General features: G+C 42.8%; 4 protein-coding genes, 3 long non-coding RNA genes and 1 pseudogene across 14 annotated transcripts in view; 4 read left to right on the top strand and 4 right to left on the bottom strand.

The window, feature by feature from the left end:
- Positions 1-402: 402 nt before the first annotated feature.
- LOC136192554 (E3 ubiquitin-protein ligase rnf213-alpha-like) lies at positions 403-5,952 on the bottom strand. 6 transcript variants are annotated; one of them, XR_010671173.1, is made up of 13 exons: positions 5,437-5,952; positions 5,279-5,328; positions 5,171-5,225; positions 4,684-4,805; positions 4,537-4,626; positions 4,413-4,488; positions 4,197-4,361; positions 3,933-4,144; positions 3,607-3,881; positions 3,443-3,558; positions 3,308-3,395; positions 3,200-3,263; positions 3,097-3,156 (listed from the first exon to the last, which is right to left on the bottom strand). XR_010671173.1 is itself a non-coding variant. In XM_065981195.1 (12 exons), exons 2-12 carry the CDS (start codon positions 3,188-3,190, stop codon positions 560-562), a joined length of 2,109 nt encoding a protein of 702 aa, XP_065837267.1. In that variant the 5' UTR covers positions 3,191-3,263; positions 3,308-3,377; the 3' UTR covers positions 403-559. The 6 variants fall into 6 exon arrangements, 5 of the variants coding, with proteins under 5 accessions (XP_065837267.1, XP_065837269.1, XP_065837268.1 ...); XM_065981195.1 differs by lacking the exons at positions 3,443-3,558; positions 3,607-3,881; positions 3,933-4,144; ... (5 more) ...; positions 5,279-5,328; positions 5,437-5,952 and adding exons at positions 403-639; positions 693-840; positions 893-1,407; ... (5 more) ...; positions 2,697-2,761; positions 2,819-3,008 and having other exon boundaries at positions 3,066-3,263; positions 3,308-3,377; XM_065981197.1 differs by having other exon boundaries at positions 3,066-3,156; positions 3,308-3,558.
- A 2,416-nt stretch (positions 5,953-8,368) lies between these two features.
- LOC136192346 (uncharacterized) lies at positions 8,369-8,570 on the bottom strand. The gene is made up of 3 exons (XR_010671130.1): positions 8,521-8,570; positions 8,453-8,469; positions 8,369-8,390 (listed from the first exon to the last, which is right to left on the bottom strand). It is a non-coding gene; the product is annotated as an uncharacterized lncRNA (long non-coding RNA).
- A 4,364-nt stretch (positions 8,571-12,934) lies between these two features.
- LOC136192286 (valacyclovir hydrolase pseudogene) lies at positions 12,935-14,015 on the top strand (annotated as a pseudogene).
- Positions 14,016-14,491: 476 nt separating this feature from the next.
- Positions 14,492-27,608, top strand: part of LOC136192457 (DBH-like monooxygenase protein 1 homolog) — a 30,796-nt gene continuing 17,679 nt past the window's right edge. The window contains exon 1 of the mRNA XM_065981082.1: positions 14,492-14,500. The gene's annotated coding sequence lies outside the window, so the exon portion shown is untranslated. The remainder of the gene's footprint in view (positions 14,501-27,608) is intronic.
- Positions 14,835-20,657, top strand: LOC136191941 (uncharacterized). Of its 2 annotated transcripts, XR_010671043.1 has the most exons (6): positions 14,835-14,997; positions 15,049-15,155; positions 15,353-15,398; positions 18,267-18,314; positions 18,369-18,876; positions 18,931-20,657. It is a non-coding gene; the product is annotated as an uncharacterized lncRNA (long non-coding RNA). The 2 variants fall into 2 exon arrangements; XR_010671042.1 differs by having other exon boundaries at positions 18,267-18,876.
- LOC136191808 (uncharacterized) lies at positions 17,032-18,001 on the bottom strand. The gene is made up of 7 exons (XM_065980223.1): positions 17,897-18,001; positions 17,759-17,835; positions 17,629-17,710; positions 17,518-17,575; positions 17,440-17,465; positions 17,303-17,379; positions 17,032-17,236 (listed from the first exon to the last, which is right to left on the bottom strand). Exons 1-7 carry the CDS (start codon positions 17,999-18,001, stop codon positions 17,167-17,169), a joined length of 495 nt encoding a protein of 164 aa, XP_065836295.1. The 3' UTR covers positions 17,032-17,166.
- LOC136191736 (uncharacterized) lies at positions 21,522-23,762 on the top strand. Of its 2 annotated transcripts, none has more exons than XM_065980133.1 (4): positions 21,522-21,576; positions 21,640-22,487; positions 22,538-22,653; positions 22,705-23,762. In XM_065980133.1, the coding sequence occupies exons 2-4, from the start codon at positions 22,199-22,201 to the stop codon at positions 22,945-22,947; spliced, it is 648 nt and encodes a 215-aa protein (XP_065836205.1). In that variant the 5' UTR covers positions 21,522-21,576; positions 21,640-22,198; the 3' UTR covers positions 22,948-23,762. The 2 variants fall into 2 exon arrangements, with proteins under 2 accessions (XP_065836205.1, XP_065836206.1); XM_065980134.1 differs by lacking the exon at positions 21,522-21,576 and having other exon boundaries at positions 21,589-21,976; positions 22,036-22,487.
- On the bottom strand, positions 24,769-25,298 carry LOC136191934 (uncharacterized). The gene is made up of 3 exons (XR_010671035.1): positions 25,218-25,298; positions 25,065-25,154; positions 24,769-24,995 (listed from the first exon to the last, which is right to left on the bottom strand). It is a non-coding gene; the product is annotated as an uncharacterized lncRNA (long non-coding RNA).

Here is a 27,608-nt window from a genome sequence, read left to right as displayed (position 1 = left end):
GGGGGGGGGGGGGGGGGGGCATATTGGGGGCACGTGCCCTCCCTCCTTCCTGCGCTCCGGCGCCTATGGATTTATGACAGGGACTCCGAGTATCTATTTGATCAAAGTGTGGCAATGGGGATCTTTTCCCTTTCTTTTAGTAAAATAGGATATTGGTTCGGCACGAATCGAACCTTCTTCAACTAAATTGAAGTGCGCCACGACTTATACGAGGACGGGTAATAACGAAACAAGAAGATAAACGTTTACCACCAACGACTACGTATGGGGGCGGCCGGCACACAAGAGGGAAGGTGATGGGTTAGAGGGAGAGGAACGAAAAGTTTACTAAATTACATGACAAAAGCGACTCTCGACAAATCAAAAGAGTCGATTCCAGTGCGCTAAGCGCAGAGACAGCGATCAAGTAAAAAATGCTATTCTTTTATAGCTAGCAATAATTTGACGCCCTAAAACTACGCACGGAGGGGGTACAAGAGGGAAGGAGATAGGGAGGAGGGAGGGGGAAGAAAGGTATACAAATGCATGCGCAGCTACGGATATAAACACAGCGACCGAACTAAATGTTATCACCAACCAATACTTGATACTTTGAAACTATGCTCCAAATATGGCATAAATCCTGCAACACGGTCTGACCTAAGTTAATGGGTTGAGGAGTATAGTTATACAATAAGAAGAGGAGAGCCTACCCTCGACGTCCACATCCTTTATCTTCTTCAAGAAACTTTCGCTTTCGCTTGATAACCGATTCAGGACAGCAATTCGTTCTGGGTTCAGAGAAATTAGGAATTGTTTCAGGAGCGGAGGATAATCTTGCAAACTCGGCATAGGCTCTTTCTGATAAATAAAACCTTTTTGAATCATAACGATTAAGCGAGAGAGCAAATACCTCATTAAAAGTAAAGAGTGGGCAAAGAGTAAATCTTTCTGCACCAAGTGCCTCACATATCTTCCTAACGAGTTTCGAAATGCTGCATACAAAATGTCTCCTGCCGAACAAAAGGATTTGCTCTATTCGTTCGTTCAGCCAATCACTTAGACTTGACTCGAAATCAATGTACTTCAGCATCATCTTTAGCTCCTGTTCAAGGTTCTCTTTGCTGAGAAAAACTTTTCCAAAGTATCTTTGCACGTCGAACGCGGTCACTGTACCGCGTTTGATGCTCACATAAAGTCGCTTCCAAGAAGCAAATATAGGCCGAATGACGGACTGAAGTAACTTTTCCAATGAATCGACAGGTTCCAGCGGCTGGGACGTATGCTCGTGCCATAGATCCTGAAAAACAATGCTTCCGTGAAGGTCGTTCAGCTTCTCTATATACGGCTGCAAATGCTTGAATCCCGTAAACAACACAGGCTCTTCGTCAGCATCGCCTATTTTCTCAGAAATCTCGTTGAGGGACACTAAAGATACAAATTCAAGGAGACGGAAACAGTAGACTTAGCATCGATTATACCGTTTCCTAATTCTTCGCAGAGCCGTAGAAAGTTGCGCAGAACACGTTTTTCAGCTTTGAACGCTTTCTCGAGAGCAACTCTTGCCTTGTGCCTCAAACGCAGAGAATTGCCTGGCGTTTGAGCATCGAGCCGGCAACATACTTCCAGAAAAGTATCTCTTTTACTTGACGTATCAAAATGCGTGACGGAGAGTCTGTCTTCTTCCAGAAGCTGAACAACGTCAGCAACAACTGTCTTTGCCTTAGAGATGCAAAGGAGGATGTCCCGATCACTGTCACTGAAATCTAAGCTCTCACTATTAGATAACGCTTTTTCGTATTTTTCTTTACCGTTCTCGAAAAAATAAGTCTTCCACAGAGGCCACGTTAAAATGCTCCTCAGCCAAATCTCGTTTGATTGCTTTTTGTCTGGAACATTTTCACTCAAAATAAGTTTCAAAAATCGATTCGACAACACATCAGGAGAATTCCCTGGACACTTTTTAAGAACTGTGTCCAATAATGCTTGCAGGCTTTTGTCTTTCTATTGCAGACGTAAATAAGACACAAGTCAAAAGATGAAAGATTAGATAGAATCATACGGTAATGACGTCCTCCAGGGCTCTTGCTGTGAACTTTGCTACGCACTCTCTCAGTTTCGAGTGACAACTCAAACTTTCAATTTGGCAAAAAACAATAACAACTTCCTTCCCCCTTTCCTATACGTACCAAGCATAGGCAAAAAAACGCGCAAAATGTATAAAAATACCTCTAACAGACTGTCTATTTCCGCAGAGAGAACAGACACCAAAAGCTCACTTAAAGTGGAATCAACAACTTCGATCTTCAAAAAATTATCACAAAACTAAAAAACGCGTGAAGAAAAGAAAATGAAGGCAAAATAAACGTACCATCAGAATAGAATCTAAGGATTCGCCTCCAGACTTGAATTTTCTTATCCAACCACAGATAACTTTGCCGACCTCATCCGTTAAATCCGTTGTCAATCTGCTAATGCTCGCAACGTTTGTTGTGGCTTTGTCGCCAAGGATGCTAATATACGCAAATAACAAATGCACCAATACAAGCAGGAGGCTCGAAAGATTAGTCGACAGGCTGTCAGCGCGCGAAAATCGCTGCAGAAGCTCAACTACGACCGTAGCCCGCCATTTTACGTCATCAAAAACCAAATGCGAGTCAATGATACTAAGGAAATAAATGTGAACGTAGAACCGCTGAAGCAAATAAAAATCCAACTTTTCATTAACGCTTGAATTAGTAGTAGCATTCAGTTGTTCAAGGTTCTCTTTGAGAAAGTTCATCTACATTAGGGGCCCTTAATTAGAGATGTGAAATAAATCTATCTAACTGAATCAGACCTGAGTCATCTCCAAGCAATCAACAGTAAGATTTTGATTACGCATTTTTTTTACAATGGACGTGACCAGTTCAATATGCGAAGCATATTTTTTCCACTTACTCAGATCCTTCAAATTCAATGCAAAAAGGACATTTCGCAAGAGAAGAGAGTCCAACTGAGTCAGAGAAAAAATGCTACTCTCCAAAGGTCTGAAAAAAAGCTTATGATAATGTGAATTACTAGAAGCCATAGGATACTATACGCACGGTGCAATAAAAATGGACCGACTGTCTAACCCTTCCAAGCACCACCATTCCTGACTCTCCCAATCAAGAACTGGAGGCTTCTCAAACGGCTCTATTGATCCGCTCAAAAGATGAACTAGAGGCATTGCAAATACCTATTTCCAAGATTTCTTCTTGCACATTTCATTGCACATATACCGAGCCGCAGCAAGTGGCACACTGCAAAAAATCATCAAAAATAATACGGTAACTGGGAAAAGTACCTTCTCTTATGGGAAAACTGTGCAATTATTCTGTCTAACGATCGACAAGTGCGCGTCGACGCATCGAAGCGTAGAATCAAAGCTGATGCTAGGGTCTCAAAATCAGCAACATCAAGCAGATCAGCCAAGAGGTACTTCTCTACTAAAACTGCAATGGCTGTTGCACACACCGCCGACTGTTCCGCCTCGTCGTCCGAAACGTCCACAGTTCGAAGTTTAGATATTTTCGGCTTTAAAACAGCGCAGAGTAGCTAGCACGCACATGCAAACCAACAAGAAAGAAACTTAGTTCTTCCTACCTTTTTGACGTTTATGTTCTTCTTGACATTCGATGTTTCACTAAAGGAAGAAACTTTTACTACAGTGGAGATCAAACTCTCGACGACGACATCAAGAATACGAATAGCTTCCGAAGCGAGCATGTCCGACTCATCGCAATCAAACCACTTCGGAGCCATGGCCTCTAAGCATTTTTTTTCAATCGTTCTTTCAGCGGAGAAACAGTCTTTGAACCAAAGGCTCCAACTTTGCGGCGTCGGCGGTTCGACAACACCATCACGTTGGATAAGCAAACCTGTTTTTAATACAAAAAAATAAGATCTAAATAATAACGTGTCCAGCTCACCGTTTTCAGCGTGTTTGCAACATAGGGACAAAGCACGATTGCACGAAGAATTTTTGGCTTCTGGTGGAAGCTCCAACATCTCGGTTTTGAATTCATGCTTGTAATCGTCAGTCACAACGTAATGGTACTCAATAAGAGAAGCCTCGGGAAGATCAGGAAGAACGGTCAAAATACTGCTTGATATCATGAACAAGCGACCGTAGGCTGTCTCGCTACAAGCCAAAGCATCGCAAAAATAATCACAGAACCCCTCGATTTTATTACATAATTTCTTCAACCTTCATGGGCAACAGAGCCTTAGAAGTTGACGAGTCATCACTTGCGAAGTAGTTCCTTGAAAATGAAATGCTGACGACCTGTTTGCTCGTATCAAACCCCCATCCGGGATGAAGGAAGGCTTGGAATTGCAATCGCAACCCCTCCGACAATCTGCACTAGGGCCCTCCAAAATTACTACCGTCTAAGCACAGTGGGCCTTACTGCTTCAAGCTCAAAATAGCTCCACTGCTAGATAGAATAGGATCCGTTACACAACGCTCAATCGGGTCGTTTATGCCTAAAATGAAGTAGTAGGGAAAGAACCCACGCGCATATACTGAGAAACCATGCAGCTCACAAGAGTCAGAAACAGCGCTGTGAAAGGACGAACACGACGACACTCTTCTTCTGTCCATACGCTTCGTCGACGCAATTCCTAAAAAAGAGAACCTTTTCTTTTCATTCGAGTACCGAAGCAAAACTTTCAAAATACCAAATAAGGAAGTACGGGGAAAGAGACCGATTCGTCCGTTAACGCAACCACTGCACCAGTCAGCAGAAATATCCTCAAGAAGCACAACCCAATCTTTCTCGTCAAAGGATATTTGCTTTGAGCTACAAAAAGATAAACAACTAAATAGAAAAAATCGTTCAAGACGCTCTATTGCTAAAAGAAAGTCATGCTCATCGCCTTATTCAATTTTTTTCACGTAGATAATCTTTTCGCGAATAAAACAGAATTCTTTTAGTGTTATTGCAACACTTCTAGGATCTCTACATACGCTGCGGATTTTCGCTTACACGTAGACGAAGTAAGGGTCTATACTCATACTACAGATAACCGTATATACTGTACGTACATACAGACATATATAAAAAGGTATATAAATGTATATGTATGCGTGTATAATGTGTCTGCAAAAAGCCAAGTCATAGATCTGAAAACGCTATACTGTATATACCTGTACTGTACTCCTTACGTGCGAGCAACGTATGAACTTTTTGCTTGATATGCAGGTCGACTGAGAGGAACATCTACCCCACGTAGTAGAGAAATACAAAATCCTACGTAATAAAAGACATGATACCCAAAACACTGTCTCTCCGTAGTTCATCGTCTTTAACAACTTTGTCACATCTAAGGGGATAATTGTGTTAGCAAGATTCAATCTTATACACAGAACCCTTCTTCACTCCGGAAATGTACGTTACTATCCAACTCCGGAAATGCTACTATCCAACTCACCGAAGGTCTGCCTCTCCATTGCTTTGAGTTATGAGCTCGGCAAGGTACTCCTGGCCTTCCGTATTTCGCAGAATGTCAACGAATTCGGCGAAAGTTCGTTGATCTTTGCTCGGCAGTATGTCGACGATCAATTTACCTACTTTCTCTTTGTTAACGTTTAGCGACCTAAGCTCGTCCCCCTCATGTTTCGTGATCAATTTGCGGCTGAAGAGAGGCGTCAGAATGTAGTCGAATTTCATTTTCTCCTCGAGAATAGGAAGAAGCGGACGTGCTTTTGCTTCCCATGGATCAGTGATCAAATCGATCATAATGGTGGGAGAAAAAAACAAGTAGACGTCTGAGAAGTGCAAAGGAGCCGGGCCCGATAAGATGTGGTGCGAACCCGAGTCTTCACTTTATCCCTTTTGCCGTCCTTCCCCTCCAACGGCGACCGGATTCGTTTCCAGCGGCCGGCCGTACGTAGTCTCGCAAGCCAGGCCCTTCGAGCAGATCGCGAGAGTCCCTGGCGAGAGTATCGAGAGTAATCGTTGGGCTTAGCGCGCGAGGTTTGGGGGCGCGGCTTCTCTCACTCGCGAACTGCTCGAAGGGCCTGGCTTGCTTGGCTAGGCCGTACGTACTTAGCCTTCGAACCGCGCAATACGTGGTGAGAAAGAAGAGTGCGTTGTGCTCTGCGCTCGCCGCTACGTCTGCTAGCGTGATCGAACAAGGAGGCCGGCGATTCTTTCCAGAGCGAAGTTTCGCCCAATTTTGTATCACGTGATACTAGAGGAATCCCGGACAACTGTGATTGTCTCTGTAAGATGTTGGACTCTGCATCATAGATAGTAAAGAATTTTCTAACCGAAAAAAAAGCTTGCCTTTGTATATTACTCTTAGCAGTATGTGTTTTTTGGTAAATAAGTAATATGCAACCTTTATAGAAGAAATAGGACTTCCACAGGGCTAGACCATATTAGTGCAGGTAAGGTGTGAAAGTAGTACGAACGAAGAAGCATTCTCTAAATGCACACCTAACCGATTCTACTATGGCCTATATATGTGCGCCTTATATCTATACTTCCAAGTGGAAGTAACGTGCATACTCTGAATGCACATTTAAGCTTGCAGTAGCTTTTGTCCCTATTTTGCTGCTTCCTGTCCATGGACGAAGCCGTAGTCGACGTGATTCTTGTTAGCGAATATTTTGGGAAATTTGTAGAGGCATGCGTGATTAATTCAGTAAAGCCAAATTTTCGTCGATCAGTTTTCTGTAGCACCGACGCCGCAGAATTATCAAGTAGGGTAACAAATAGTAAACAATCAACGCGTCGAAATATCTTGTTTAGAAAAATATGGCTAGTGAAGTTCGGAGCTGCTCCTAAAGCTCCATACGTCTTCGTCGTGAATTAATTCCACCCGAACTCTTCTTTGAAATGATTTTGCTCAGCTTCAGCCATTTGCACTGCAATTAATTAATTGATTTAAAAATCCTATATGTAAATAAGTGGGACGCATTTTGCGCTCACAACGCTTTATACTTTGATGCTCCGGAGGCAGATATTTGGTATCTTTTCTAAATCTGATCAGCAATTCCTCGCTTTTACTGAACTGTTTTTTCGCACACAGGAACTTCACGTACAGAGGAAGCACTTTATAAAAAAACTTAGACAAGACTATAGTCGGCTGTGAAAGATGGCGCAACTCAAGGCATATTCTAGCCTCAGGACAATTCTTGACGGCGCCCCAAGCCATTTCCGATAATTCCAACGCGTCGTCAAATTTCTCCATTGACAAATTAACTTCACAGAGCGTAATACAAGCTTTAGATAAACCATAACTTGCTACTCCGTAGCTTAGCATTCAAAGGCATACGTATCGATAATTCATATTTTCCACCAGGATAAAGTTTGGTGTAAAGCGCTCCTTCAAATAGCAAATTATTTTTTGTGCTCTTTGTTCTGCGCAAGTGATGATCGACCCTCCTTCAAGCAAAGCATTTCCCAAAACAGCAAGGCCTGAAAATAAACAACAGTAGTAATATGACCTTTCCAATCTGAAGTACATTGTGCTTTGTCGGTGAGAGTATCAAACATCTGAGGACCTTTTTCAAACCAAGACAACCTCTCTTCCAAAAATTCAATACATTCTTTATATCTCTGTAAAGAACAAAGCTTTCGCCCGTGATAGAAGAGCGCTAAAGAAAAAGTGAACTTTCAAAATTCAAATGAAGGTCCACTTACCTTTTGCAAATAGAGGATGCTCAGGCGGACAAGCGGACCTTATGATTGAAAGACCTTCACGTGAGAATTCGTACGCTTGGGAAAGACGATCTTTCTGAGACATGCACCTGCTTATGTCAAAACGCACTGCAAAAAGAAAAATGCACAGACGAAGTCATCATAAACGGCACCGACTCACACATTCCAATATCTTCGTGAGAATCCGGGATCATTTCCTGGTAAACCGTTCACTTTTAGACTCCAACCAAGACGCTGGTGACCTAGAAATCAGAATTTAAAATGAAACGTATTGTTGTAGAAAGAAGCAAAGCTCACTAACAGTTAGCAAGAAAAATACCAGGATCAAAGAGCCCACTTTTTGCCAAGGAAAGAGCCTTTAGCAAGACTCCGAGCTCATCATCAACACGCTCTAAACTATTGTAGACAAGTGAAAGTCTTAGGTAAACTAGTGAAAGTTGGTAAAGGAAATTCGGCAATCGCGAGCTTCTTCGGACCATCAAAACAGACTGCGGCTGCCGCTAGAGTTTCGAAAGAATCGGAAACTCTGAGCAGGCTTTGAAGAGTATCTTCGGCGTCAGACGTAAATCCTTGAAACTCTTGGCTGTCCGCCAGCAAAGGCATTGCTATGATAAAACCAAAAGTAAATTTAAACCTAACATGTCTTAATCAACTTTTTTCCAACCTTTGTGAAAAAATAATAGTTCAAAACTTGTAAGGGTTTTGCAAGATATTCCGCTAAGGGATCGCCGAATGTTCACGTCAACCTCTTTTAATTTTTTTAAGCAGTATTGACTGACCGCAAAATCATAGTAATCTAACCCAGAAGGTCATAAGAAAGAGACTATGCATAATGATTCTTACTTACAGTTTCGCTTTCGAAGACTGGTTTCTTCGTCGGAAATTGTCGTCGAATTTTGCTTCGAAAGCTTTAACGCGAAGGGAGCAAAAAAATCCCGCCTCTTCGTAGTGCCTGTAACTAAGCGCTAATTGACAGCCGCAGTCAACGAGACCTGGATCGACTCCTTCGTCGAGTATACCCATTCTAAGCATCTTCTCTACAGTAGAATAGATGTGAGGAGTAAGGGAGAGCACCATCGGACTAATCAAATAATTGCTCAAGTCGTTGACGTCAGGAAGACGTTCGAATAACGCTTTTGCAACGAACTTCAGGACGCTGACGAAGTCGTCCGTGCTTCCAATATGGCGCGGGATTCGTGCCATAAATGGTCCTTTATTTTTACCCCTATGTTATATTTTTACCCTCATATTTTTACTCTCATATTTTTACCCAGATATTTTTACCCTGAAATTTTTACCCCGATATTTTTACCCTGATATTTTTACCCTGATATTTTTACCCTGATATTTTTACTCTGATATTTTTGCCCTGATATTTTTACCCTGATATTTTTACCCTCATATTTTTACCCTCATATTTTTACCCCTGCGTGCTTTTCGCTATATTTACACAAAAAAAGACAACGAGATTGCATTTATTATTTATCATAACAATAATCTCTGCAGAAATGAACGAGCATGAACGTAAACATCGATTCCGTAGTTTTCGGTTTCCTGGAAATTATCGATTTCGTTATCTAACTGAGAGAAAAGTTCTCTTGAAAGCGGCAAATTGATTTCAGGAACAATCACTTCCGTCTCGTCATCATTTCGTTCTAATGATATACGTTCTTGATAATCGATTCCGTAATTTTCCCAGCTTCCCTCGTCCTGCGGTTATTTTAAGAGGAATTTGCAAATAAATTTTTCTCTTAGTTTTGGTTACCTCAGACGGTTCGAATAATTTGACGGCTGGCCTGTGCCTGGAATTGCATGGCCACTTGCTCCATTCCTTCAACGCTAAGCTGCAATGGCGGCGACTTTACCAAACCACTTATTATGTGCTGCTGCCAGCCTTCTCTCCAGGTGTCTCTATCTCAACAGAATTAATCAGCATCTGGACACCTGGAGAGAAGGCTGGCAGCAGCACAAAATAAGTGGTTTGGGAAAGTCGCCATTGCAGCTTAGCGTTGAAGGAATGCAGCAATTGGCCAATTCCAGGCACAGGCCAGCCGTCGAATTATTCGGACCGTCTGAGGTAACCAAAACTAAGAGAAAAATTTATTTGCAAATTCCTCTTAAAATAACCGCAGGACGAGGGAAGCTGGGAAAATTACGGAATCGATTATCAAGAACGTATATCATTAGAACGAAATGATGACGAGATGGAAGTGATTGTTCCTGAAATCAATTTGCCGCTTTCAAGAGAACTTTTCTCTCAGTTAGACAACGAAATCGATAATTTCCAGGAAACCGATAACTACGGAATCGATGTTTACGTTCATGCTCGTTCATTTCTGCTGAGATTATTGTCATGATAAATAATAAATGCAATCTCGTTGTCTTTTTTGGGTAAATATAGCGAAAAGCACGCAGGGGTAAAAATATAAGGGTAAAAATATAAGGGTAAAAATATCAGGGTAAAAATATAAGGGTAAAAATATCAGGGTAAAAATATCAGGGTAAAAATATCAGAATAAAAATATCAGGGTAAAAATATGAGGGTAAAATAAAAGGGTAAAAATATAAGGGTAAAAATATAAGGGTAAAAATATAAGGGTAAAAATATAAGGGTAAAAATATAAGGGTAAAAATATAAGGGTAAAAATATCAGGGTAAAAATATCAGGGTAAAAATATCAGAGTAAAAATATCAGGGTAAAAATATCAGAGTAAAAATATGAGGGTAAAAATATGAGGGTAAAAATATAATATAGGGGTAAAAATAAAAGAACCAATTATGGCACGAATCCCGCGCCATACTTCCAACCATTCGTTGCAGCACGCTTGCCTGAATCAAATGATGCACGGAGAAGGTAACAATCCTGATATAATCAAGACTACTGATCTGCTGGACAAGAGAGTGTTCGTTCAAAATCCTAATGGCTTTTGAGATTTTGAACTCCTTATCGAGAGGATTCGTCTGAAACGCAGCATCGGCGACGACGTCTTGGGGAATATCACGCGATGACATGACAGCACAGCACTTGAGAAGGAGATAACCCTCCTGAGATTCATCGTCTCTCACGTCGTCAAGATCCAATTCCCACGTCAGAGATACGCGATGCTTCTCCCTCTCCTTGTGAGCGGTCTGAGCACGCAAGACGGAAATCTGATCACAATAGTTGACGACCATGCGAGACTCCAGTCGAATGAACTGACGGATGCTATGAACATTGTGTTGCCTAGGATCTTCTTTCAGATGGGACAGATGAAAGTAACGCAAGAAGCTATCTAAATTTAATGCTGCTGCTTCCAAGCGCTTTGCTTCAGCTTCAATTTTTCTCCAGTACTTCAGAAAGATAATCCTGTGCTGTTAATGAATGTCCCCGCGTGTGATAGAGCCAATGGTAGACCGTCAACAGGAGGCTCAGCGGCCACTTTCTCTGCATATTTCTTCTCGTTGTAGTCGAGAGTTTGCCAAGTGTCTTTAGATTTTCCTGCCCACGAAAGAAGCGCAACAACGGCCTTTCTCTTTTGAAGAACACTAAGGAGCAGTAAGTTGACGTTTCGCTGATAGAAGATGTCGTGCGTCTGCGCTTTTCTCGTCGTAATGATGATGATGTGACAGGCAGCCTGAGGCCCAGGCAAGACATCAATCACAAAGCCGAAATCGTCAGCATTGTCAAAGAGAAGCAAACATCGGGGACGACTACTGACATAGCGAAGGAAAACGCGAAGAGCGTCGGACGTCGAACTCACGGAACTGCCGACGTCACGCTCGTTGCTCAGATCAGCCGACCTCGCAATCTTTACAACAAGGGATCAAACAAAATGATTTTCGATGTAGTCCTAAAAAGACTATTTACGTTTTCTCTTAACCAAAACAGAAACGACGAATACGATTCGGTGTTGAAATAGAAAACGCCATCTGAATACGATTTGACGTATCGGTGAACGTATTTGAAAGCCAAAGTCGTTTTTCCAACACCGCCGACACCAGAGACAACCTGAAAATCACACGTTAAATTAAAAAATAAAATTTCGTAAGCAAAAAACGTGCCTGAATTTTCTGAGAGTTGATTGGCTCAACGTGACTCGATCTTGCTTTGCCGTTCCACAAATACTGTGCGATCTCTCGCAACTCGTCGTCTCTCCTGTAAAATCGTCGATCATCTACAACGCAGCAAGGCAAAAGATCTACAAGAAAAATCTTACGTTAACTCTTAGACATTTAGACAAAATCTCACCGCTTATGCTTCTGTCTCCCTGAGGAACAGTGACACTTCGCCTTCTTTTCACGTTGCGTAGAACTTTGCGAAGGCGCTCAACCGATGAAAGAGACATCGACCGTTAGCTGCTCGATATTTCTCAAGCATGACCCAGGCCATAAATTTGACGTTTAGACAACGATTCAGGTGGTACTCCTCAATGCTGTCTAGCTCAGGCATTTGAAAACCAAGAGCGGCACCTAGCTCTTTCCAGTAAGGGCCAACTTCTTCAAAAGCAAACTGATACAAAGATTTATTTACAAAATACATCAATAAATAGGTAAATAAATACGAACGACGAATCAAATACTGGTAACCACATCTGATTAGTACCGTAGTCTGAGCTCCCTGCTACTTTGAAAGTCTTCAAAGAGCTATATACTGAAGGTATATACAGACGTACGTTAATTAATGCCATAAAACACGTCTAAAAAATAATACACAGCTTACGCTCTCTAGAAACCACCGGGTCGTTCACAGCAGCTTTTAAAATGAGCCTCAGCACACCACTGTACGAATAGCTTCACGAGATTCTAAGACGCCACACGATTATCTCTCACTTGAAGAACGTTGTTTCTGGTCTATTCGCACAAAATAGAAAGCTTCCGGCTACTTAGTTGCATGCTATTCGTCGAAGCAAAACGCTGCACTGCATACTGGTGAAACACAAGAGACTCGATCGATCGAGAGTGCATGCGCAGTTGACTCTGACTCAGGGTGAATATGACGGCCCCCTATCTATTTAGACGGTCCCGTTAACAAACTGCCACGAGCTACGTTCAAGACGGATTGTGACAAGCTAAGGGGAAAGCGCACTACCGCGAATCGCCAGTTACGTTATAACGCGCGCGGCTGGAACGACGGAGACGAATTTGGAGCGGAAGGTAGTCGTGCATGACGTCACGCCCAGCTGAAATCCAGAGCCCTATAAAAGATCTTTTATAGGGCTCTGCTGAAATCGACGTAATCGTCAGCTGACATCGACGCCATCGTCAGCTGTTCGAAGCCATATATGTCAGTGTACGGGGTTGCGCTCACGCTCATTGCTATTGAAAATGCAAGCGACGGCTGACACGACCATTTTTACCAGCAAAGCGAGTTACAACGCGCCCAGATCGCATCTTTTGACTCGCCTACAACGCTAAAATTATTCTCCTATTTCTTAGGTTCGCGTAAACAGCGTTAATCTCCACTACCGTCGCGCGGGAAGAGGCAGCGCCGTTCTCGTCTTCCTCCATGGTTCTGTTAGTACAGGACTGCTTGATTTCGCGCCGCAACTCCAATCGCAGCTCATGTGCGATCACTTTGACATGATCGCCGTTGACTTGCGCGGCTGCGGCGAATCGCGTCCACCCGAAAAAGACTTTTCGGGCGATTTCTATCGCTCCGACGCCGACGACGTCGCCCGTTTGATGGATTCGCTCAAGATACACCGCTATTCCGTCGCAGGGTATAGAAGCATCATACACGTAAAATTTGACTAATTTGATTACGTTCTGCTACCATGTGCAGACGTCTGATGAACGACCCTCGCGAGCTAGCTACATTCCGATACTCGTTTTATTTGCTTTTCTCTTACCGTTACCGCCCTTTTTATGTTCAGGTGGTGCTATGGCGGTACAGTCGCATTAATTTTGGCCGCTATGAGACCTGACGCCGTTGAAGCCCTGATGATTTGGGGAGTAATGGCGTACTTGGAACGAAAAACCGTTGACAAATTCGTAGCAATCGAGAGCCTATCAGCGTGGAATGAGGAGGTCCTGAGCCGAGTCACCGCTTATTACCCTTTAGACGTAATGCAGAGATTGTGGTCAGCTTGGGTTCGCGGGGTGACGCGATTGGCCGACGAATGGGGCGAGGACATTTACCAGGGCAGTTTGGCAAGGGTAAAGTGTCCGACGCTTCTAATGCACGGCAGCCGTGATCCGCTGATTACCGTTCACCACGCGGAAATTATCAAGGCGAATGTTCGCGGGCCTACTGCGTATCACGAATTTGTGGGAGGACGCCATCAAATTCATCTTGATGTCTGCGATGATTTTAATGGAAAGGTGGTAGAATTTTTTGAAGCACATGTCAAAGAGTCTGCATGATTTAGGAAAGTAACGAAGTATTGCTTACTAACGGCATTATCAAACTTTTGCGAGAATGTGCAAGCTTTATTTATCTTCTATGCACCTATACTTATCACCAGAATTAAGAGGGGCTCTTTCCATTTAGAAATTAGGCATGACTATGGCGCGCGATCCGTGCCATTTAGGCACCCTTGCATTTCACTCATGAACGCATTTCTATGACGGCGCCCTCCTATCAGGACGGTACCGTGAACAAACTGCCACGAGCTACGTTCAAGAAAGGCTGTGACAAGCTAAGGCCACAAGGTGTTTCTAGAGTAAACATCGTACAGTCAAGATAGCCTTTGGTGGTACGAGTTTTTCTACCGCAGATCGGACTACTGAGGGTGTTCGGGGCAGGCCATCATTATCTAGTTACTTTAGCAGTTCCGTCGTCTCATACGACGTACTGGTGCAAGACGTTTTGATTGCTCGTGCTATCGGAGGGCGGCTACCTGATTGGAGTATACACATATCAATTTATGAGTTTATCTTCGCAATTTACATTTTTTTTCTTTTCCTGTTCGAGTCTAATCCCGTTATCTGTCACAAGGAGAATGCTCATCACATGGTTGTCTATCAATGTGATAGTGTCGCCGAGTATCTCGACCAGGAGGGCCCATGATGTACATACACACGCTGGATGACATCGTTGAACGCTGTTGGGGCTTCAGCCATTTGGGGGCGTGAGCAATATTGGCGTTTAGGTCTTAGTTAGTCTCTCTGTTCTTATTTTATAATGGTTCTACCAGAGATGAAATAGAAGTCCCGTATACTGTAGCCAAAGTGACGATACAAAGAAGCCCTTCTTCCTGTTCTACGCTACTCCGTATCCTACGCACGAAGATGAAGAAAGTCGAACGTTGCACTGCACCGAGAGTCATATCGAAGAAACCATGCAGGGACCCTTTGGCATGTACTCGCGACATCGGCGCTTTTCTTCGTTGTTCAGGACTGCATTGTAAGCTTGGAAGGGGTCTCTAACTCTTTTCAGACACGATTTTATGCGCAGGATGCCTGTTAGAGTCGAGTACGTGGACGTCGTAGCGGAAGATTTTTTTAGGCAGGCTCCGCCCCCTTCGCGAAACCCCAAGATGGAGACGACGCATCCGTTACCTGGTAAGCAATCCGGCGTCGATGGCTTTCGCGATTGCTCTTATGCCATTCCAAACGAGTGTTTCTCTCGTACTGTACGAGATTTTGTTCCGGGCCCCCTATGTAGGACCCACGGTTGTCACGCATCGCGCTTACTCTTCTACTTTCATGTCAAGCGTCTTAACGCTTTAAGAATGCGCATGACTGTGTTTCACTTTTAGGTTTGTGTCAACTTTGGTGATGAATAAAGAATCAATGGATCGCAAGGTTTGTCTCATTCCTGTAAGGGCCCCCGATGGTGAAGGCATTCACTTAGGGGGCGCGTCTCTCTGCATCGTGTGTATATAGAGTGATTGCATGCTGTGCCACTGGCCACGTTTTGGGCATAGACTGATTTCCAACCAAATCTAAAGACTAGGACTCGATTTCTGACAGACTAATTGAGGGCGGGTTGGGGATCGTGCGAAGGCTTAGTGGCATAGCATGCATGAATCTCCCATGTTATGTACGACGCAGAGAGTGTAGATGGGACAGCATCTGGTTTTAGAGCAGATAAACGTGTCTGCACTCGTTGCATAACTACGATGGTATGCACGGGTCCTTCCCTTGCATTAGAGTTTAGTCTGCGGCTGCTAGTAGGTAGGGCGGTACAGAGATTAGTAGGTCGTAGCTCCTTTCCCTCGGACGTTAGCTAGAAGCCGCCACCTGCTTTAGACCGTTACGCAATGGATTATATGCAATGGATTTTCAGGTACGTTAGGTTGATTAGGCAGTAGAACGTGTTCCAAACAATGGGCTTAATTGTGTCGTTTCGTACACATGCTTTATTATACGGAGTCAACGGACTGTAGTTCTTGATTTTTGAAAGTTGTTCTTGATTCGAATGTGCTTCTAGAAGGGCAGAGAGGTGGTACTTTCACGCAGGAGTTGTTTGGAGGCGTCCGGGAAAACCATTTCTGCAACTAATCGATGCTTGACGTCCAAGAGAGCTCTGCATAGGAGTGTCACCGTCGCACCGATTCTGTTGTGACGTATCCATAGTTTGAGCATGTTGTGGGGGTGTTCTTGGGGTTCGTGCTTATGAGCCGCTTCTACTATTTTCACATCCACCTTCGAGCCATGTCCTTTCAAACATCAGGGAAATAGTTAGCTACCTTGTTTAGCTCCTCTTTTGGCCCCATGCGATCCAAGTCACTCGCAGTTGGAGAGCCAAGGCTTTTCGTGGGACTCAGGCTTTCTTTTAGGTACAGTAGAAGAGCTCAGGCTGCATGTAGATAAGGACACTTTGTGTCATTATCTCTCCTAAATATTCAGTTACGTTCTTAGCCTTGAGAGTAGCGACGAATTCAATTGGTTTCTCTCACTGAAGAGTGAACGTAACGTTTAGTCTATCGCCAACGTCAAGACTTTTATTAGAGAGGCTAAATTCTGAGTACATAGCGTTGATGGGAATAATTGCCTTTGAAAATTGCTCGTAGTTCACAAAAGTCAACTTCGCAATAGGAAACACCGAGGGGCTCTTGTCTTTTGAAAAGCGGTACTCGCAAAGGCTCAAATCTTGTTTTTTTTTTATCATTTTAAGAGCTAGCTGTTTCAAAAGCAGGGTGTCCCAAAACCCGCTGCATGCTATGTACGATCGCGACGTGCACGTGGACATGACCAAACTCTAGAAGCACGTACTTGAGATAGTTTGGGGTTTAATTCAATGACTTTTGGCTCACGCCGGCCGGGCGGCAGTAGCCATCTCTAAGTTAATATCTGCCTTATGGCCTGCTGATAAAAATTCTGTTGTGAAACTCGAAATTATCATAGCTATATAACGCTGAGTATTTAAGAGTTCCACCTTTCCTACCTTGAGTATCACTAGGGTGCCTACGAGAGACTAATAGAGAGACCACTTCGAAATGCGCACGTCGATCTTCACCCAGAAAAGTGCAAGCGAAATCACACGAGAGTGAACACACAACATATAAAGCACGAACGGAACCAAATTTCATGACGAGAATGTGTCCAGTTCTTCTTTGAGACGGTGCCTTCAACAGCCAAAGTAAACAAGCTCGTTCCTTGTGTTAGGCGGCAGGTCTTTCAGTTTTTGAGGAGAGGCTCTGAATAGTCAATTTCTTTCATATAGAGGAGCAATTTTGTCACAGGTCTGCTATTTGTTTACTTACTTATTATAGAGATCGGCTCTCAACTGCGCCGGAGTTTGGTTCAGATTCACACTCAGAATTTTTGCAAGTATACCAGACTTAAAAGACAAGATTTAGTACGTTGTTCATTCCTAAAGTAAACTAGTAGAACGGTATACTGTTAAAGCGGCAGCCATTGAAGTGCCTGCAAAATATCCGTCTTCAAAGTGCAACACATGAGATATTTTCAATTATACCTGTCATTTTGATCGAAGAAGTGGGACCGGTTATATATGCACCGAGGATAGATTTTCCCTTCGTAAAGTAAAACGATTACTTTTCAAAATTCGACCATAAATTCATATTACGGGAGCGAAGACGTTTATGCATGGACCGTGATTCGAGCGATTGTACATTTTGTCTTCCTCTGTTGAAGCCCCAACAGTAATACTAAGCCAGATAATTAGGTGCGTAAATAATAGTAGACGAGTTTTTTACGCGTCAACGGTTGATGCTGGAGAGCGGCCGCACGCATCTACACCGTCATTGCCAGCCGATGAGACGGCGGCGAGACCCTAACGAATGAAATTAATTAATCACAGCGTAGTGCCATGTCTTTTGTGTGAGCTAACTGACACTTTTGAAAGCTTGTTCAACTAATGCGTTCAGGGTTGTGTTTTTGAAAAAATCCCATTGACATACTGCCGGTTCCGGGAACTTATTAATTTGGAAATTCGGCATTGATCCTTACTTCATAATGGCAGTTTGTTTGCTTTTTCGCACTTTGGAAATAACTCATTCTATCCCTTTCATAAATAGCCTAAAAGGCGAGTGCCACGTCGTGTTTTGTGTGGTATAAGACCGACGCTTTCTTACTCTACGGTGCTATGGTCTTCGTCGTCTGCCACCCTGACGGCGACCACCTTAGCTTGCTTTGCTTCACCGTACTTGCGCCCGATAATTAGAGCTGCATTTTATAATATATTTTCAAAGCTACTCTTTTTAGTTAGGTTATACGGACATGCAACGTGAGTTCCGTGACCGCTTCCGTCAGGTATATTGGTGTTATTGTAAACAAAATCAGCTCCCTTAATAAAAAACTCTGTAGAAAACATCACAATAGGTAATGCCTTTTTTACGAAAGTTGCTCTGTTTTCAAAATCTTCGTTAGCGGCGTATATTCCACTAAAAGAAAGTAAGAATTATGTCTTATAAGAATGGCTCTTCTGACGAGTCGAGGACGTAAACTGTAGCTCCTTTCCCCTGGTACTGACCTTACGGACAAGTTACCAGAAATGGTAGATAAAATAGGAATCTTTTTAATTGTACTTGGATATGAGTAAAGAGTTCTGTTTTCAAAGTTGCGTTGCGAAGTCCTTGCAAGTCCCTTTTCATTTGTTTATTTAGTTTTAATAATCACTCTATGAAATGACTTACCCAATCGGCATTGAGTTGTTGTAGGCATTGAAGGGGTTTAGTTTTTTCACCGCTTTTTTCAAAATAATTTTTACTTCTATCGACGCTGTCGTCGAGATGAATGATCCTGTTAGGTTCCACGTAAAGAACGTGTGGCTGCTTCAGTGCAAACTTTAGCACGCTAAAAGTGAATTTGAACAGTATGAATAACTTAACCATATATACAGCAGTTATTTACCCAGGACTCATTTTAGCGGAATAAGCTTTGAAATCATCTCCAACGGTAAACTCGTGTCTCAGCTCGAACGTTTTTTCGCGATTTTTTGCCACCAATTGAAGGACCATTGACACATGGTTCTTTCCTAGATCAAAACCTCCAGTAAATATTTATTTACTGGTGACCGCCAGACTAAAATAATCGTAGCATAGCCTAGTTAAGCGCAAGAGATAGCAGACATAGGTAGCGTACATTTTTGGTGTATCATACTCCTGTGCGACGATTTTAGATATAAGAGCAGACAAATGACAATTGTAGTGCCTGCTCTCAAATGCGTACACGCAGGTTAAACAGTAGAGCAAAATGAATACGTGCAGTTTAGAACATGGTAGCCCTTGATTTAATTTTAGTCGGAGACTAAATTTTCCATTGGTTTTACTGCATCTGTGGAAAATTTATATTATTTCTTATATGGGTATGCCATGCAGTCTCTACAATAGTCATTTGATTGGCTGCATGTATAGCTTTTGTTTTAACGGATGCCTACCCTTTTGTTCTAATCGAGTACACGTTGGCGTCATTTACACCTAAATAACACGGAACTAGTCATTAATAGCACAAAATTAGTTCCTCGATTATCGCTTTTTTACTCGTCAGACACTTCTATTTTTTGGCGTAAAAAGGCCATATACACAAAAGGAGACTGTAAAATTTGGAAATAGTACACTGTACTCGACTTCTATAGAGCGAGATGCAGCTCAGAATCGTAAGGTAGCCGAGCCCAAACGAACTCTCTAGATATCGCTCCCACCTGACCTGTTCGGCTTACTTTGCTCCGCGGTAGTGTTTTTCTCTAGGACGACAATGTGGACGTCTTTCATGACTCTGTCAGTGCTATCAGGCTTGAGAAGGACAGCTCAAAAGGAACAGGCGTTGGCTTTGGAGAACGGACTGTATCAATTAGGGTAGCAAAACCTTTTGACTCGACTTCCACAAAGGAGAGAAGAGCAGCTAGTATCCAAAAGGTCGTCATGACTGTTGTTGGGATGAAATGGGCGTCTTTTAGGCCATATGTCTTCGGCCTTGAACTCAATTTATCCTGCGTGTTCACCAGTTAGTACAGCTAAACAGACTCTCGCATAGGCTATACATGTACCAATGAGGGAAAAGGCAGGCATTCAAACAACCAAGTGAGCCACCCGAAAGACTGTTCTTACATTTTTTCGTGACGAAGTGAGAGCTTCGTGCTGCTGCGACGCTGAGCAAGAGATAAAAGATATCGAAACGAAGATCTCTAAAAAATACTTAGGCAAACTGTCTATTAGATATTACCTATATTCATTAATGGAGAGCGAGCAAAATCGACGAGAGAACGTTTCGTCGCTTCAAAACGCTTCGATGACTGATCTGAGTATGAAATTCTTTTCGACGTTAGGAGGAACGTTGCACATGCAAAGCATTGCTCCTCGTCGAGAAAGTGAAGGAGAACGATAACGAGAGGAGCGAGAAGTGGACACGAGCGAATGACTGGTTGAAGATGAACGAGAACCGTCAGGATTTTGAGACACGTAGTGCGGCCTGATAACATCAAAAATTTGAAATCATAATCGACGCCCGAGCGAAAGCTTGGAGGCAACTCAAACGATTCCGGGAGTGAATCGCCTAGGAATAAACATTGAATTATCTATTATTCGATTTTTTAAATTAATTATTGCCTTGTCAAGCACTTCTCTGAGCTTTTCCTAATAGAAACCGGCATATAGGTTGAGAGAAAATTGACAGCTCCGGAGCACTTGTCTTCAGCGCCACAATTCGATGCGAATCGTCGACGGAACGCCCTTGCGCGTCCACGTCTTGACTATTCTCGCTGCGAACGTTTCAGGCCATGACGTTAGCCTCTTCCAACCAAGGTCTTGCCGGAGGACACGTCGTAGAGTCGCTGGTGACGAATGTTGCCATGTTCGCTTCAAAAGCTGGGGCGTCCCGTATAAAAAAGCACCCCCGGATGTTCTTTCTTTTGGGATCAATGACACAGGAGGAGCAAACTATACTAGAGAATGATGGCCCGGTGTTCACCGTGTTGCCATCATGCAGAGCCTCCCACCGCTTACTGTACGCGAGTGCATTACATAGTGTGACGTCATAAATTTTTATGTTGCTACATATTCACGTAGTCATCACTACCCTTAGCGCGCTCCTACAGCTCAGTCCTACTACATACTGTACAAACCTACATAATTGCAATGTATTTTCTAATTAGGCGCTTTTCTGACGTATTGTATTTCATAATTTGCTCTGTATTTGAAGACATATGCATGTGTACGGGTCATATTTCCTGTTACCCGTACACGCATACATACCCACGTACAAACTGTACATGAGTGGATACTTTTGATTGTGACGTCAGAGCGTGACAATCAAAACTCTCGTTTCGGTTTCTCAGCGCATTTATAAAACGGAAAATAGTACAGATCAATTTTAAACAGGCAGACAGACAGACATAGATACAGACACTTCCGGCCCTAAGATCACGCTTGAGAGAGCCTCCCTCCGCCGTTATACGGGCTCGCAAACTGCGTTTGCTACCCCGTACAACTGCGGTGGTCGGCTCATAAACCGATCAAAACTGAAGTGAAACAGAAACAAACAGAGAGGGTCTGCATGGATACGACCCTACATAATCGTTACGAATAATAGATGAAGATACACACCCTTTGTAAAATATTCATCTCGTGCTCTCTCCTAGGATGTCGTTCCCCCGAACAAACGTTAAGCCTGATAACCGTTTGCTTCTGCTTGCTTTTCCCACAGGACTGTCAACCTTGAAAAGCGATCTATAACCGCTTCTCCTCGCACGTTTTGAGGCACAGGTTGCCGTTACCACACGCACTATTCTCTCAAGCAAATTAATCATTTATTGGCTGCTCGCTTACAGCTAAATCATACAAAACTATTTGTAAAAATATTTCGCCTAAAGAGTTCTTCAAATATCGAAACTTCAGCTGAAGGGAAGAATTAAAGGCCATTATGTGGGGTATTGTTTGCATGTGCAGTTACCATAACACCGACAATCAAGTCCCTAAGTATGTCTTAGCGTAGAAGGGATCGACACGATCTATTTGTAAGTATGCATATGAGCTAGGGTTCTCCCCAAAGCGAAAAAGGGATCGACTCGATCTATTTATGAATATGCATGAGCTAGGGTAATCCCCCCTGACCAACGCCTAGCTGAGTCCCTACATAAAGAGCATTTTTCTTTGCTTGTTTTCATAAAAGAGGCAATTACCTTCGGGCAAGTGTTTGTGATGGTCGACCAAAGATGGAGAGAGCGCGTCTTCAACAATCTTTCGCTTCTCATCGAAGCGTTCAATCCCATGTCCGTCATCGATAAAGCTTTTGCCAAGACACTCATCTCTCCCGAGGAATATCACCAGTTGCGTGATCAGTCAAAGACGCTTGAAAAAAAATCTCGCATTCTTTTCGATCTTTTGCCGCGAAAAGGTGACACAGCATTCGACGAATTTGTCACCGTTTTGGAAGAAACCGACCGACAGGAACACGTTTTACGACTTATTTCGAAGCCACAAAAGAAAGGTATTTGAAAATGAGCGTAGGGTGAGATCTTATTAGTAGATTGTATATAGAGAAAACAACTGAACTAGCAGGCAATGTTACAATAAAAGAATTAGAAGAACTCTCTTACATCAAAGCGACTTGCGCTCGCACCCAAATGAATAATAATGCATTCAGATATAATAAGGTTAATTTCGAATTGGGTTGAAAGAAATAAGATGGCGATTTTCTTTTTTAGACTAGAATATGTCCTTTCAAATGGGAGCAAATAAAACCAAACATTCCATATGTAGACTACTTTTGGCCATCTGGATGTGTGGCTGAAATCAAAAGCATTCTACATGCTTGTTCGGGTGATAGAATGCTCCAGTTGAAAGAGGGAAAGTGGCAGGGAAAAGAAGAACACCTAGGTATTCACATAGAAAGTGTCTTTGAGTGTGAAGGCAAAGGATACGTCATCCAAGGCGGCGGTCGAACTTAAAAATCATGCAAGAGAATTTTCGAATGGAAAAGCGAAGAGAAAGGATTGGAGTTGCTAACTGACATACCCCATCAGTGTCAGCTTGAATTCAGAGCAGCAATTGGACACAATGAGTACATTTGTCTCGTAGGAGGAGACCCAAACGATCAGGATGATTGTTTTGATATCTATGCAAGGGAATGGAAACCACTGAAGAAAATGAAGACTAAACGAAGACACTGTTCATCGGCTGTGATTGATGACAAAATTATGCTGGAGGTGGAATAGGAGCGGACAATTCAACTGAGTATTTTTCTATAAAAGAAGAAAGGTGGATTGATATCCGACCAGCTACAAAAGAAAGGGTCCAATTGTCTTCATTGCATGGAAACCTTATCGCAACAGGAGGAGCGGGAAACAGCACTTACGTTGAATTGTATGAGGAACAGTCTGGAGATTGGCTTCCACTGCCGTCAATGATAAAGGGACGATTCCATCATGGTGCATGCACAACGAAAAGCAATCATTTAATCGTAATGGGAGGATGGGAGGCTTACACGTCAGCTGAATGCCTAAAATGTAATTTTTAATCTACCCAAATTTTCGACACACCTTGTCTATCTTCTTCAGAATACAGTACTCTTTCGCACATCAGGTAATCAATTCGTGAGGAAACAATGTGATAATAAGGACGTTAGAGACCTAATTTCAAACTGTGGCTACGTGTTGCCTGACCTAATTACACCAAGTCATGCAATTCATTTAGTGCCACGAACGTATAATACATTTTAGCATCTACCTAATCACTTAATTAATAAAGATTTTTGTTTGCTCGAGATAGCTGTCTAAAGAAAGTAAAGAAGTAGTCTGGGTAAGCCAAAGCCTGTCACCCGATCACCAGATCTTCTCCCTTGATCATGTATCAAGGGAGAGTTAGACGCTAGAAATTTCAGCCGCAGGGAATGTAGGGATGACGTACAATTAAGTCAAGGGAGTGCCTATTAATTCTCACCTGCTTCTCACACCCGAATCACATCCTCGCTGACTCTGAGATAGACGCGGAAGTGTAGAATGCATATTGCGACGTCCGATTGCTGAGTGAACTTCGGAAGCAGAGACTATAAAGCATGCATATAGTCTGCTCCTTAGCGCGCTAGCCAGCGTTGCCCTGCTAGAGAAAATTTCCGTTGCCTGGCCTGAATTCCGTCCTTCGTCACTCAACTGTGTCATCCTCCGATCGAGGGTCCTAATAAGCACTTCGGACGCTCTCCCGTAACCTCAGGCGTGTGGTACGTTAGCTAGTGGTCTTTGCCTAGATAACGTCCAACTGTCTCCCTTGTAATTTGTAGAGCTGCCAAAAGAGCGTGCCAATAATTAAAACATACGGTAAATAAAAGGCAGCAAATTTTTTTAGTTAATAATTACGGTAAAAAATTCATATTAAATATTTTTCACAAATACAAATTATATTTCTCGCTTGCTCTGATGGTCCCTCTTATGACGCTTTTCTTGTAAAAGACATGCAAATTAATTAGGTATATTCCCACAATGCTATTCATGACTTCCTTACCGATATAATTTTCCTTCCCCGAGGTGCCGTCATTGCCAAGTCACCACCTCCCCTGTTGCAGTGGCCATTGCCTTGGTCCTTGTCGTCGCTCACGTCCTTAATCAAACTTTCAGCTCACCATTATTGATGATTGAAGCCAAAAAAACAAAAAAATTGTTTAGAAAGAATAACATTAGGCAAATTTATAGTAAAGCTTGGAGTAACTATGGGCCAATTTTTAGAACATATAATTTTTAAAATATATGATTTTATATATAATTTATTTAACCCCGTGGACTCTAGCTTCTCTATCCTCAGCCTAACTGCCTTTCTACCTATCTATCCTATCCTAGATGTTCCCTAGCATCCTATCAACCTTAGCTTGATTTCCCCTTGTATTTCTTTAATTAAATTATTAATATTAAGTATTTGGCCCTTGCTCTAAAGCTAAAATAAATTTAAACAGATCGCACCTGAAATGTTGATAAAGAGCTTCAATCATTCGTTCTTCATTCACTTTCTAAAGAAAATAGGCAAATATACTATATTGCATATGTCAAAGCATATTCAATAATTCAATAAAATATACTTGCAAGTTTAGTGAAGACGACGATGAGTTATGTCCTTGTTCTTCTTCTTCTTCTCGATCATCCGTCGAAGAGAGGTGGGAGGGTGACAACTGCAAATATATATATTTAGTAAGTGTTAATATTATAATTAAAAGTGACGTACTTTTTCTTACCTGGCAAATGATGGCTTCTGTCAAGATAGATTGGCGTGAAATAATAAGGCTTCCAGCCAGCCATTACTCCCTCTGGGAGTTACAATTCTGTACAGGCAATAAAGATACGCGTACTTGATCAGTAAAAGATAAGATACTTACTTCATTCTTTGGCTAGTTGGCAAAAAACAAAGACCCAGTCAGTGACGTTAGCTTGCCGTTGTTCTTAGGATGAAATGGGCGTCTTTTAGGCCAGATGTCTTCGGCCTGGAACTCAATTTATCCTGCACTAGCTAAACAGCCCGTGCTTCGCACGGGCAGTGGGGTATCACGTGTTTGTTTAGGGTTGTGTGCGATCGAAGTTGCGTAGGGTGGCCGCGTCGTGCAGTAGGGTGATTAATTGGGAGGCTTACTGTCGTAGTTTGTCGTCCAGTTGTAGGCGTCCGGTGTAGCTTTGACGGCTGCTTAGTCAATGAAATTTCATGAGCCATTTTTAAGCTTTCGACGTAAGAATTATGAGAGTGGAGCATTTGTTGCAAATATGCAACAGTTCCTGGTGTCAGCCCCGGCAAAAGGAGATTGACGCAATGAGATTTCTTCTTCTTCATTTCCCACAAAATATATTTGTGCGAATTTAGCTTTTCGTTATTCTCCTGACAAAGATGGCCAAAACGGTGGTAAATTTGTCCTTGGATTTTGTAGCACGAATTGCAATGACGAAGAAAGAGAATTTTGTCGCATCCCATTGACGTCATTTGGAAAGCCGAATTGCAGCTTCTTATTTTTGAAAGAAATTCGAGATTCTCTGTTTCACCTAGTAAAAGGGAATCCAACGGCGGCGGCGGCTTGGGAAGCACTGATATACTGACTTTCCATTATCACAGCAGAAAGCAGGCGTTTTACCCGACCATATGAGAGCTTTGCAGTAGGGGCATTGGATTTCCAATTTGCCAATGTGGTTAGGCTGTGGAGGGCAGTCGTTGTACAGTACTCGTAGGCTGCTGACCTCCTATCTCGTTTGCCTTTGTCTGCGACTGCCTCTTCTCGTTGCAGTTGGTCTGAAGAAACATTACAGTTTCGAAAAATTACGCGGAGTCCATGTCTGCACGTGTCAGGCCTGGGTTGGGGGCCGCCTGATGTAGCTCTCGCTTGCGACGTCGTGAGCATTGTCCTCTGATGTTGTGGCGTCTGCGACGGTGGCTGCGGCGGTGGCTGCGGCGGCGCTGTCAGGGAAGGGGAGGTTCTGAAGAAGATATAAGCATGTTACAAATAGAAGAGTGTTTTGTTGTCTTTCGCGTAGCGTTCAAGATCAGTGGCGTACATGTTTGTTAGAGCTACAACGTTACCATATAGTAGCAGAAATTTCCATTCAGGTTATAACAGGTGAATAACTTATTTTTCATTTATACTTTGAAAAATTTTTGGGTGGGCCTATTCTACCCGGGCCCACCTACTGGCTACGCCACTGTGAATCAAGAGAGAGCGTTTTCTGTGAGCCATCAAAATCGAATGTAGGCGGAAAAGTACCCGGAAGTCGAGCAAGAAACCCGGACAACGATGACACTCGAAAAGGGGTCCGCTTGCGTAAAAATGGCGTACTTAGGGAGCGAAATGCCCGAAAAGGGCGATGGCGTCTTCGAGAAAGCGAGAAAAAGGAGGATTTCGTCGCATACCAGCTTCAACACGTCGCTCGGAAGGCGTGGCCGCGAAAGCCAAGATGGCGCTTACCGGATTATAGGGATAGATGTTCACCAGTTAGTACAGCTAAACAGTAAAAAATTGAATGCATACCCAATAAGCCTGGCTTGCCTTCAAACAAACAAAATCCATAGAGAGAAAGTGCGCTTCTCGCCAGGCAGGGCTCTTTCACACGCAAACACTATATCTAGGAAAGAAAAGCATGAAAGAGTTGCCGAACCATTTACTAAAACGCTCACCGGGATTTGCTGTGTGAAAGCGGTTTGGGCCACCTGTGGGCTCAAGAACCACACTACAGGAAGAGTTTATTAATAAATAATTATAAACTGTTTTTAATTAATTACCAAATGGACCGTTTGCACAGAATTTCTTCGTCTTCGTCTTCCTGCACTAGTAGTCGCCTGCTTCATACTTCTCCCAACATCTAAAGCAGGTAAATTATTAAGTAATTATTTAATTCATTAATCCTGCAACGATTTTGTGATTTTTTATTACGCGATAATGACCGTTGCAGGCGATTCCTTGTTCTTCGTTCCTCTAGGCGTCTTCTTAGCCCCGTACCCAGGCTCTTGTCTTTGTTACGTAAAGGAGACAGACCCTGGACACGGGGCTAAGACCCTCTGACGTCATCGCCTCTCACTCTACAAAGAATCAAAATGTATTGATAGTTTATTAATTACAACTACAGTCAATTAATAATTTGAAACCTGCAGA

Source organism: Oscarella lobularis, chromosome 10, assembly GCF_947507565.1.
Source record: "Oscarella lobularis chromosome 10, ooOscLobu1.1, whole genome shotgun sequence".
In the NCBI taxonomy this organism is placed as follows: Eukaryota; Metazoa; Porifera; class Homoscleromorpha; order Homosclerophorida; family Oscarellidae; genus Oscarella; species Oscarella lobularis.
Note: the sequence above shows the minus strand (reverse complement) of the source record. Positions and strands in the feature narration are given on the sequence as shown.